Here is a 12,326-nt window from a genome sequence, read left to right as displayed (position 1 = left end):
AAAAAAAATTAAAAAAACACTCAACAACATCCTTTGACCAAAAATCGAATCTTAAAGCTATTATTAAAATATTCTATAGTTTAAACACACAGAACTCTACAATTTATTTTATGGTCAAATGAAGAAAGGGAGAAAGCAAAGTTAGAAAGGAGAAAACTCTATGAATTGAGTAGACATTTGCAAACTGAAAAACAATTAGTATTAAACAGAGACAAAACAGCAAGAGGGTGACATGAAGTTGTCCTGGTTGTAACAGAGCTATCATCGAAGTAATTGTATAATCTCATTTTGACGCATGATATCATTAGTTACCATTCGTGGGGGGCATTTTGAGCAAGAGTCCAGAGGGAGGAAGAGAAAGAGAGATAGACACGACAAGTTAATAGGTTCACATTATACTGATGCGTCAAGTAGTTCCTCTAAATGACATTAATATACACAAAAAAGAGAGCTGTTCTCAAATTTACATGCTTGTTTGCTTCCTTCACAAAGAGGCCAACTCAAACAAGGACAACAGCTTCATCTATCATCACTATAGTAAAACTTGACAAACATTAGAAGTGTGTGAGAGAGAGAGAGAGAGAGAGAGAGAGAGAGAGAGGATACGGGCCAAAGTATTGCATCATGACTCTATTGCCCTATCTGATCAGTAAGCTCTTTCTACCCTTAGTTTGGCTCATGCGGTATAATGATTTCCACTTCAGGATGATGCCCTAGATGATGAAGACTCACCCAGAGAGACAGAAGCCAGGGAGGCCCAAACCCGAGCATTCTTTGCACCTTCACGGAAGTTCCTCGTCTTGCAGAGTCTTAGTTTGGTCAAGACACTTCTCACATCAACCATGTGTAGGGCACGCCCAAGTATTTGGCTTGTCTCACCAAATATTCCCATGTTTAAGTGAGGAACATATGATTCCCAGAAAGCTTTCAGTCGAGATAAGACTTCTGGGAGTATGGATATAAGCAACCTCAAACAGAGGAAGAATACTGCAAATACCAAGTAGGGTTCATACTGAATCATTTGCCTCAGTGACAACTGGTTCCAGGACTGCATGATTAATTCATCACTTCCACCCAAGCTGGCTGATTCAACTTCAGCAAAATATCCCACTGGTTCAAGTTCTGAATATAGATAGTGAGGTAAAACATAAGCAGAATCAATAGTATTCCGGTGTTCATAAAGAGGGTTAAATAATAGATCTGGATCTCTGGTATATTTGAGGAAAGCAGAGACATAAATTAAAAGACTCCTTTTTACTCCACAAGGACTGTTTAATTAAACAATGTTTTATAGTCAATTTCCTTAACCCAGTCAAGTCTATGAGGCAATCTTTTAAAACAATACGGGCAGAATAAAAGAGTATAGTGCTCATGCAATAGACCAGAAATAATTGCATTCTTCGCTATGAGAAGAAATGATTACCTGTTGTTTTCTGATAAAAATGAACGAGGGAGTGGAGATCTTTTGGACCATGATATTGCAACCTTGATGTTTGATTCACCAATAAAATTGAGGGGAGACTATGGATTCCATATCTTGAAAATACACTGCATGAGAACATGCAATTATTGTGATTTGCAGACATAATAACTTAATGAATAATAGTATCCAAAAAATCATATTTAACTTTGGACTGGAGATTATGTTTCAGTGCCACTAAATATTAAACAGAGCTGGAACGTCACTACTAAGAAAATTCTATTAAGAGCCAGTTATCCTTTTCACAGAAATTAAAATGGACTGATTAATTAGAATTCAATAATTTTTTAAATCAGCCTTTCTTTTTCCACCCATCAGTGGACATGTGGATAAGAGTTATGACTGATCAGGAGGTATCGAAGATGAAAGAATCTGGATCCGGCACAGGGCTGCATTTGGTTGTAGATTTAATGAACATACAACTACAGATTTACCCTGTAGCATGTCATCACAAAGGGTAAAATAACAAAAAAATTACATGCTCGATAAATAGCATTCTACATGATTACTATCTGTTGGGCAAAAGATACATAGATGTGAACAGAAGTACCATCCACAAGAGAGGCACACCATCAGAGACATTTTTCTCTTTTTTTTAACCGAAACTATTCTTTTTATCAGATCTTCTTCTCTCTATCGTGAAACTAACAAGTACATTTATTGACCAGAGTCCAATAATACCTTCACCTCAATCAAGCATCTACCAATACTTGGTCATTACATTCCTAACACATATATTGACCAAGTCCAATAATACCTTCACAACAATCAGCAACCCCATACGTTTTATAGTAAGCAATATATAACATTATAACTATACAATTCAAAATCTCAATACAAACGATTCTCTCTGTCCTAGAATATACTCATTGAGTCCATCACTTCTCCATACTAGCCATATCATTAAAGGAAGAAACTAATCTAATTACATTACTTTAGCATATCATTAGAAGCAGGTTAAGCAAGTACCTTGGCAGAGCTGAAGATTGTTCAATGGCAAAATGCTCCATTTGTGGGAACATGGAACTAAGTACTTCAAATGTAGGATGCATACTGCGAGAAAATGGGCACCAGGAAGCATAAAAAAGCACTGAAGCATAAGTGTTTCCCTGTTTGGAGCTCAAAGCTCTGTCCAGGAACTCTCCATCCACCTGCAGAAAATAAAACATAATTATATGTTAATGTGCAGAACTCTTTAGTTTCCTATACTAGAGAGTCATGCAAATTAGAAAATTGCGGGACCAATCGTATGCAGTCTCAGAATCAATTTCCTAAAATTGGGAGAGTAGCAATGGAAAGCAACTGTATCAAGCGAGAACCAGGATTTGATCATGACAAAGGCAAAGAAAAATGAATTACAACCACATTGAAATAAACTTCATGATTATAACATAACCAAGGGAGGCTAACTTGGAAAATTTTAAAAAAAGGGCATTGAAGGACTGACCTAAAGAACAAAAAGGGAGGGTCTAAAGAACTGGGATCGATCACAGGGTTCACATACCAATACAAGAAAGGTTGGTAGTCCACAAAAGAAGCATAAACATGTTACTAACTGATATATATTTATTATGACATTCATAAAATTTTCATATCTGTGTTTGCCAGATTCAATCAAACAACATTTAAACAAATAAGGAAACCAGAAGGAACCATTGGAGCATAAAAAATCAACCAACACTTATTAAATCATACATAGGCTCTAATCAAGTTCATTCAGTACCCTTAATATCTCCAAACAACCCAAACTAACATCAGCAAAATAAACATTTATAAGAAACTAACTAGGGTATTACATAAAAGAATTACATAGACACTAAAAGCTTCAAAAGAATTCCATATATGAAACCTCATGAGTGCTATATAGCAACTTAAAAAGACGAAAACCATGAACTAGTGCATCTACATTGGTGTGGATACATGAAAGCAAAATAAGGTGGAGTAATAATCTTACTTAGCCCACCAAAAGAAAAAAGAGGGACAGAGATCTTGAATCCTTGCTGACCAAGTCAATGGCATTGTGATTAAAAGTGCATTTTTTGACATCAGCAGATTTCTATATGCAATACAGATGACTTGAATGATTTGTCAGTACTTACATATCATTGAGGAAGTTAGGGTACTAAGAACCCCTAAGGTTGGGTTGAGTGGCAAGGATATATATAGGTGCTATTTAGCCTTTGAAAAATTATCAAAATCAACATTATGTCATTTAATGACTTGCTTAGGTGTATGGTTGTGATTAAAAATCATTATATTAGGTGCAAATGTTATGCTGTATGGGTTCTCGCACATTAATCCGTCTCCCTTTTCTTTGGTTAACTCAGCCTTTCACTATGTTATTATTATACATCATATGTTGATAAAAGTGTGATATAGGACTGAAGTGTTTATTTTCCATCCTAACTTCTACAAACAGACTTGAAAATTTTGCGTGTTGCTGAATGACATTAGATAGTAAGATTGGGGAATTTTTGTAGCATATTCCACTGCCCATGACACCTTTATAATTATAGTCATACACCTAAGTCAGTAAATGACTTAATGATGATTTTGATAAGCTTACAAAAGCTAAGGAGCCAATTGTATATACACACACAAATGTCTATATATATATAGGTATATATGCACATATATTCTATACATATTGACATATGCCTATACATGTATATATATGTGTACAACTATATTAGTATATTATTGTGAAGAAGTGCTAACTTGCCCAAGGATCTTTGGTGAACACAATTGATCAAGATATTGATTGGAACTTGAGCTATTGAGTACTAAGGGTGAAGTAAGGAGAGATAAATGTGATAATAGAAGCCTTGAATTAACATTAATCTCTATCTTAGAACATTATAGAATTACAACCCTATATAAAAGACTAATATAGGATCTATCAAGATTAATTACCTGAATTATTATTAAATCACTGATAACAGTTCATGTCTTCAAAATTTTAAAGCGTATCACTAAAACATAAACATGCACCTTTTAATTTTTCAAGACAAGACATCTAGATTTTGAACATTCACTTAAAAAAAATTAAAACATGTATATTAAGGTTTTGATGACACACATCTAGATTTTTAAGATTCATGAATTGTTTTGAATGATCTGATTTATTATGATTCATGTGATCTTGGTCTGTATATAAGGTTGAAATTGTTAGTCTATAAATAAAGTTGAAATTGTGATGCTTACACCGTCATTTTTTAACTATAAGCCTTTCATTTTTACTAGTGCTGAACCTACACTGTTGATAATTAAAAAACTTGTAGACTGTGGTATCACCAAGAATATTGCTTCTCCGGAGGTAAATATTCTAAAATTCCTATAGTCCAAACCTCGATCTTGAAAGCAAAAATAATAAATCTCTTGGCTATTTCAGTTCTGGGTTATAATTGTTTTTCTACCACGCAGGCAAATATTCTTCAGAGTCAACAAATCAACAATTAGAATTCTCAATTAAGCAAATTTCCTAGCTTTATTGATTTAAATTTTAGCTCAGACTTTTATTCTAACAACACAAGCAAATGCTCTTCAGAGCCATCAAATCAACAATTGTAATTCTCAATATATTTTCACAACATACACCTCATCACACATAATCATAACCTAACATTCCAAAAGAGAAACCCTAGAAGACTGTGTGGTACACCGAGATATCAAAATCAAAATCAATAAAAACAGATTAAAAAATAACAAAAAATCCCATTCAACAACCCTCCAAAGTCAAAGAAAGATTTACCAAAATAAATTAAACCCAAAAATAACAACAAAATAAATGAAAAAACTAACCCGAATCAGAGGATTTGGCGAGATCCCAAGAGAGCACTGCAATTGGAGGCTATTTCGAAACACATCTAATTGGAGGGGACACAACGGCGCCGATGACACGCATTGTATCGTAAAAACAACACCAGTAACAAAGATAAGAAAACGGAAAAAAACAGAGCAAGGAGACACCATTGAAAAGGGTACAAAAAGGGAATTCACAACACGACCAAGGACAATATGGGTAACCAAAAAAATTAGAAATACAGAATCACAAAAAATGATGATGAACCAAAAAACCTAGAAATAATTTGAGAAATTATTTAATGGGTTTGATTGTTTAGAGCGCTCTCTTTCTGTATCAGTGGTTGTCCGATGATAGATTAATTGTAAGTATTTTGCTTTAATTTAACAGAGAAAAGAAAAGGGTACAAAGCAAAGACTAGTTTCGAAATTCCAGCTCGAAAAGTTAAGGGAAAAGCTTAACTTAATAGAAGTCTCGCTGGCTCAGAGATTGCCTCGTGTGGTGTGGTGATTGTTCAAAGGTCAAAGACGATGCTTTTATGAACAAAATGTGTTGGTCGGGCCCCTGAGAGTGTACAAATTTGCCCATTAACCGGCTTTTTGTTGTTGATGAGTGAAAAAAGAAAGGCCCAAAATAAATCAACCATATTTAAGCGTTACCTACCTCCTAAGAATTGGATCATCACCGTTGGACGTGAATTCCATAGTCAATATTCAAGATCTTTCAATTCTTAGGTGATCCTGGTGAGAGTCTTCGGAGACTATTCTGACAATTTTTTTTAATTAATATTATATATATATATAAATAATTTTTAATATATAAATAATATATTATTTTATTTTTAATTTAAAATTATTTAATTATTTGATAATATATATTAAATATATATTTATTTATGTATATAAAATAGATACATATAATTTTATTATTTATTTTCTATTATCCATATTAATTTATTAGATTTGTTGGTAATAAAATATTTTAATAATTTTTTATTATTAATATTGATGTGATAAATATTATAAGAGATACCAAATTATGATATTAAAAAACTAATAAAATAATATTAAAAATATTTTAAAATAATTATATCTAATGAGATTTAAGCATAATAATAATAATAATTTATTATTTTTAATAAAAACTATAATTATGTATTTTTATTAAATATAATAATAATTTATGGTATCTGGTGTAATTTTTTATTTTTGGTAGTAAAAGTTTTCCTAATCCAAACACAATCTTAGTGATTTTTACCATTCTTACAATTTCTAAACTCACATCTCATTCGGATTTATTTATTAATGTTATGAATTTATCATTTATTAAAATGGGAAAAAATATTTTCTTTTTGCCATATTCACAAATGAAAAATAAAACAGAATGGTGAACTTGCTCCAATGTCAATCAAATTAATCTTCCAATTATGACTGAATTCTCGTTCAATTTTATTTACGTTAATCATGATCAAGATTGCGTGTTCATATTTTTAATATATAATTTAAGTATATAAATAATGTATTATCATGTAATTAAATATTATTTTATTTTTAATTTAAAATCATCGAATCATATAATAACATATTATTTATATATTTAAATTATATATTAAAAATATGTGATTAATTACTCTTATTTATTGATTTTATGAAATGTTGCATACAATAAAGTGAGGGTGATATTGTCTTTTTGTCCTATTCTCTAGCACGAAATAAAACAAAACAAGGGCAAGAGTGAATCAAAGCCGGAAATTCAAAGGTGACATTTTCCAAAATGAAATAAATTTATGCATCCTATTATATATCTACCAATTGAATAATAATAATAATAATAAGCATTGGACAAGAGCAAGTCAAATAATACAAATTGATTTGTTTGATTGCATTTAAAAAGGAATCGAAAATGAAAGGAAAATAGTTAATTTTATTAATGAGAGGTGATGCAATGACAACACAAATTACAAAATCAACTATGACATTAAATGGATAACATAGTTTATATAATTATAATTAATAATTATAAATTCGTTAATTGTGTCCCGAGCTTATCCGTCCAGTAAATATGGACAGATTTTCGGTTATTAAAAAAAATTATAATCAATAAAACTATACATACCCATTTTAAATACATATTAAATATGTATTATCAAATGATTAAGTGATTTTAAATTAAAAATAAATTAACATAAAATCACATAATAACAGACACAAGTGCATGCTCATTTACATACTCAAAATTGATCCATATAACATTATTTAATTATAATTCATTATCAATAAAACTATGTGTTCATATTTTTTATACATAATTTATATATACAAATAATATATCATCACGTGATTAAATAATTTTAAGCTAAAGATAAATTAATACTCAATTATATGATGATACATAATTTATGAATAAAAAATATATACACATAACATTACTCAAGATTGAATGGTGGTTTTAAGGGATGGCATAATAATCCCCTTCCTTTTTTTATTTTATTTTGTTGCCTAAATAGGTAGATTCGAGCTTTATACCAAAATCGTGATAAGCTCTGCTTTATGACTATATGTTTTTTCATTCTTGCTTTATTTGTCATTCTTTCTTTGTTTATAAATCTAAGACTTCAAGTATATATTCCCTTGAAATTGTTCAGGCAATATAATAAGGCGTTATTTTTGCTCTAAAAAATTTCTTTATGGTATCAGAGCAAACTTAAAGGAAAATGGCAAAATTAACCTCAACGAACACGACAAAGTAGACATTGAGCGATACCAATTTTCTGTATTATCAATCGAGTAAACCCTATATGGTATATTAGTTAGTGACTCACTTATTGAAAGGGATGAACTATAGCACAAGATAGTGTTCATAGACAACAAATTTTCAAAACTATCAGAGAGTATATAAGAAGCCTTTGCCCATGTGGGTTGAAACATGAACTACGTGGCCAAATGCCATTGGCCAAGAAGGTGGCCTTAAGGATTCCAACCCCCAAACTATGTGACAAAAAAACCACCTTATGGCTAGGAGAAACCTCAGACTGGTAGCATTGAAAATTGATTTGTAATATGTAAGAAATTTTCACTTCATATTACAAATATAACTTTCGATGTTTCAAAATAAGAAATTGTCGTAATGATATATCAATTGTGAGGCATCATGTATATCAAATATCAAATCCACATTTGCCATTATAATCATGTCATTCTTACCCATAAATGACACTGGACTTAAATCATGAGATCAAAGAAACATTTTATCTACAAATAAAGCTGCTGCAGCCAGGTCTAGCAATATATGGCAACAAAAATAAATTAAAAGATGAAAAAAATATATTCAGTATAGCATTGATAAAATTATTTTCAGTTTTTGGTGGTGTTGTCCTACAGTTCAATTTCAAGATCTCCAGATATCAGGACAGCCCGCATGATTCTTAGGTCACAAGACATGATAATGGATTGTGATCAGTTGGTGAAAGAACATCAGTCTCCCTAGACTTGCTATTCTCTCTCCATAAGGGTAGTGAAGTGACTTACAGTATCGCTAGCCTCTCAACCATGTGTTTCGATATGATGAGTGGTCACGCAGAGAAGCATCATGGGGTTTGTATTCCATAACATAGGTGTGGGGAAGCTTTAAGTGACGTTTAATTGAATCTCTCAGAGCCATCACAGCCTGCTACCAAGTAGGTTAACAAAGGATATCACACTAAATGAGTGAAAGAAAAATTAATAACAGTGTTTCAAATTTTGGCATTAAATAATCACAAACCTGATGATCAGATGCATTGCGGTTCCACACACTCAATATATCTTCATTAAACCGAATGCTTAGGACAGCACCACAAATGTTATCACCATAATCAAGTTGGTCACCCACCAAGGCCAGAACCTGCAAGAACAAACAAAGTAAATAAAAGATACAATACAAGGTCCATATTGGACAAAACACCTCTGAAAAAAAAGACACAAATAATGAACACATCAACTTCTATGCAATAGAAAATGTCTCTCCTGCAATTTAGATTACAGTGAGGTCATAAGAGATATGAGGTGATGCTGCACATGAGGAACCAGTTTACCTAATATTTTCATCAGCAACATGACATCTTAATTCAATTTTATACTTCATACTTCTGACATGGCTAGTTATGACATTAATAGTAGCAGCATATACCATCATCAAAGAAACAAACTGAACTCTATTAGCAGGCATGAAACTGTTAATTCCTTATTATTGCAAACAATTAATTAAAAAAAGAGATAGCTAAGGTTGAGAACTTGTGATACTTTAAGTTTCAGGAACTTCAACTACAACTGATCAATTGATAGTTGAAAGAATGAAGGTTGGTAAGAGAAAGACCCCCATGGCAAGGCCCACTTTTCTTATTGAAACAAATATTAACGCAGACTTGCAAGAATAAAAAGATTATTTTCAGTCTTTCTTCTTACCAGATCTTCCCAAAAGCGAGCTGAAACAACCTTCTTGAACCTTATTATCCACTTACCACCATTGCAGTTAGCAGAGTCCTGAAGAATAAAAAAGTTTATAATAATATTACATCATTATGTTAGATATTATACTGAAGATATACAAGCTATTCTAACTTATTTAGGATCAAAGTGATCAAACCATCAAGAAAAAATTATCATTAAAAAGCATAAGCCATTTCAGGGTCAAGCTTCAAATGTTCACCTCCCATAGCGGGCGAATACCATCCTTGAAAAGATGCAAATCAGTAGGACTTGGTAGAGAAGAAGCACGGGCCAAGTGGCAATAGCAGACCCAAAAACCTTCAACCTAGATACACATTGAATTTAGAAACCATGTTAGAAACAGAACCAAATAAAATAACATATGTGACTCCAAGGATTCAAGTTGAATATCAATTAGTGCTAGAATCTCATTATAAAAACTCACCGTGTTGAAATCCACAATTTTCTTTATGTTGTCTTCATATGAAGTCTGAGTTCGAACTCCAGGTGTTCGACGAGTGTACCAAAAGACAAACTTATTCTGTTAATAGGAATATAACATAAGCACAGTGTATTGCAACAAATATAAAATCACTAAAGAAGAAAAAGCTTTGCATGCTAGCCATTTTTAAAATAGAAATGGAAAATACAGACAAATGTATCAATATCACTCACATAAAATAACACATAAGCCAGACATCTTTTTATGTGGTGTCACATACAATATAATTCCCTGATTCAAAGTAACTGAAAATTTCTCCATTACTATAGCCCTAAAAGTTTAGAAACAGAAATATGCAGATTACTTCCTACAGGAGAAGCAGATGGCAAAATCAGTTTGCTTACCCAACTAAGAGAAAAAAATGCATGCAAGCATTATAAAGGCACTGGCAATACTGAAAAATGTAATCTTCATATGGATTGAAAGGAAGAAAATACTCTTTTCTAAGTCTGGAATGAGAAAGGACAAGAGAGAAGGGGCAAGGATGGATGGATGGAGGGTTGATAATGCCACCAGTAGAGGAAAGAACATAAAGGAAAGAGAGAAACAAGCAGACAGAAATGAGGAAAAAAAAAAAAACATATAAAAAGCTAAATAGTTGTCGTGCATCCCATATTAATAGCCCTGCTTTGTCACATGATTTAAGGATAACGGTAATTATGGCAATACAATAGAGAAAATATAGCCGGGATAGTAGCAAGAAGTGATTTCAATGTTCTAATCAAATCGTAAGCATAATCATAAACCATAAATATAAGGATGAGGAATTTTAAATCTTCAAGAAATTTGGAATTTTAAACTATCCTTCATATTATTGAATTCTACTATGCAATTAAAGAATTTCAAGCAACTTCAATGATAGCCAGCAATTTTGAAATCTACACAACATCTAGGGTAAAAATCAATGTAACTACAACATGAATAAACCTTTTATTTTGTCTCAAAAGCACAACCCAACTCACAATAAAGCGGGTTATGAGAATCCCTATTTGTCATTCAACGAGAAATGAATTGAAGCCTAACCTTCCAAACTATCATTCCACATTACTCCTACCAAAGAATAGCTAAGAAAAGCTCACGCACTGCACTTGTAAAAAAGACTTCAAAAAGGAATGTGCTTGTGATCATCACACAGATAATTCCACTCATCACCAATATACAGTTTTAAATACCAAACTTTGAGTACAACTTCCATTCAGATGAAACTCGCAATAACATAATATTGTTTTTTATATGCCACATACCAAACATGTGCAATCAAGCATTTTTCCTTTTTTTTCTTGCGCTTTAATTAATTTCATTTAAAAAATAAATCAAAACACGACATCACAAAACAGCCAATGTGTAGAGACCTTAAGAGGATGAAGACTGGTGTTGAGGTCACGAGAGAGCCGTTCTTCGGCGTCTTTATTGTTATTGTTATCGTTATCCTCCGAATCAACAATTGATTGAGTGTTATTGTCTGATTCCTTCTTCTCTGCAATTTCCATTTGGTACCAGATTTTCCCACTCAAAAACCCTAATACTCTCTGTTAAAAAGAAAATAAAAACACAAGGAGAAAAAGAATGATGTTAAGTTGCTTTCTACTTTATTTTCGCCCCTCTTCAACGACACCGTTTAATTGCTACCCACCGACTCAGCAAGCACTCTTCTGGCGGCCCTGAATTATAATAAATGACGGAAATATTCATATTTTGATTTTTTTTAACCAAATCATCCTCCTTTATTAGGCTAAAAATGCCTATTTAAGGCGGAATCATTGTTCCCGCGCAAAGTTTGTTGAAATAACATCTTTCATCTTAAGCTTGAAAATTATGTTTTTTCCACCTGTTATCAAGTTCTGTTGGTAAAATCTATTGTGAAGTTAATAAAAATACAAAATTATCTTTTGATAATTGACTTTTTTTAAAAATAAATAAATCTCCCTATTCATTTTTCTTACTCTTATTCTTCTCATATTTTTTTTTCTAATATCTCTTTCTCCACCCCACCATCCTCCATAACTCCATTGCAATTCTTCACTCTCCTTCAATCTTCATCTCACCTCACCTCTCAACACTCATCAATCCTCTCTT

General features: G+C 32.1%; 2 protein-coding genes across 3 annotated transcripts; both read right to left on the bottom strand.

Annotated features, from left to right (window-relative positions):
- Nucleotides 1-366: 366 nt before the first annotated feature.
- LOC123221074 (5'-adenylylsulfate reductase-like 7) lies at nucleotides 367-5,926 on the bottom strand. Its single transcript, XM_044643752.1, has 4 exons — nucleotides 5,282-5,926; nucleotides 2,450-2,631; nucleotides 1,424-1,548; nucleotides 367-1,122 (listed from the first exon to the last, which is right to left on the bottom strand). The coding sequence occupies exons 1-4, from the start codon at nucleotides 5,450-5,452 to the stop codon at nucleotides 701-703; spliced, it is 900 nt and encodes a 299-aa protein (XP_044499687.1). The 5' UTR covers nucleotides 5,453-5,926; the 3' UTR covers nucleotides 367-700.
- A 2,643-nt stretch (nucleotides 5,927-8,569) lies between these two features.
- On the bottom strand, nucleotides 8,570-11,817 carry LOC123221075 (eukaryotic translation initiation factor NCBP). 2 transcript variants are annotated; one of them, XM_044643753.1, is made up of 6 exons: nucleotides 11,603-11,817; nucleotides 10,194-10,289; nucleotides 9,969-10,073; nucleotides 9,725-9,802; nucleotides 9,045-9,164; nucleotides 8,570-8,951 (listed from the first exon to the last, which is right to left on the bottom strand). In XM_044643753.1, the coding sequence occupies exons 1-6, from the start codon at nucleotides 11,738-11,740 to the stop codon at nucleotides 8,817-8,819; spliced, it is 672 nt and encodes a 223-aa protein (XP_044499688.1). In that variant the 5' UTR covers nucleotides 11,741-11,817; the 3' UTR covers nucleotides 8,570-8,816. The 2 variants fall into 2 exon arrangements, with proteins under 2 accessions (XP_044499688.1, XP_044499689.1); XM_044643754.1 differs by having other exon boundaries at nucleotides 8,570-8,948; nucleotides 11,603-11,813.
- Between the last annotated feature and the right edge of the window lie 509 nt (nucleotides 11,818-12,326).

The sequence above is a fragment of the Mangifera indica genome, chromosome 7, assembly GCF_011075055.1.
Source record: "Mangifera indica cultivar Alphonso chromosome 7, CATAS_Mindica_2.1, whole genome shotgun sequence".
Taxonomy (NCBI): Eukaryota; Viridiplantae; Streptophyta; class Magnoliopsida; order Sapindales; family Anacardiaceae; genus Mangifera; species Mangifera indica.
The sequence above is the reverse complement of the archived record's forward strand: the minus strand, read 5'-3'. Positions and strand labels throughout refer to the sequence as shown.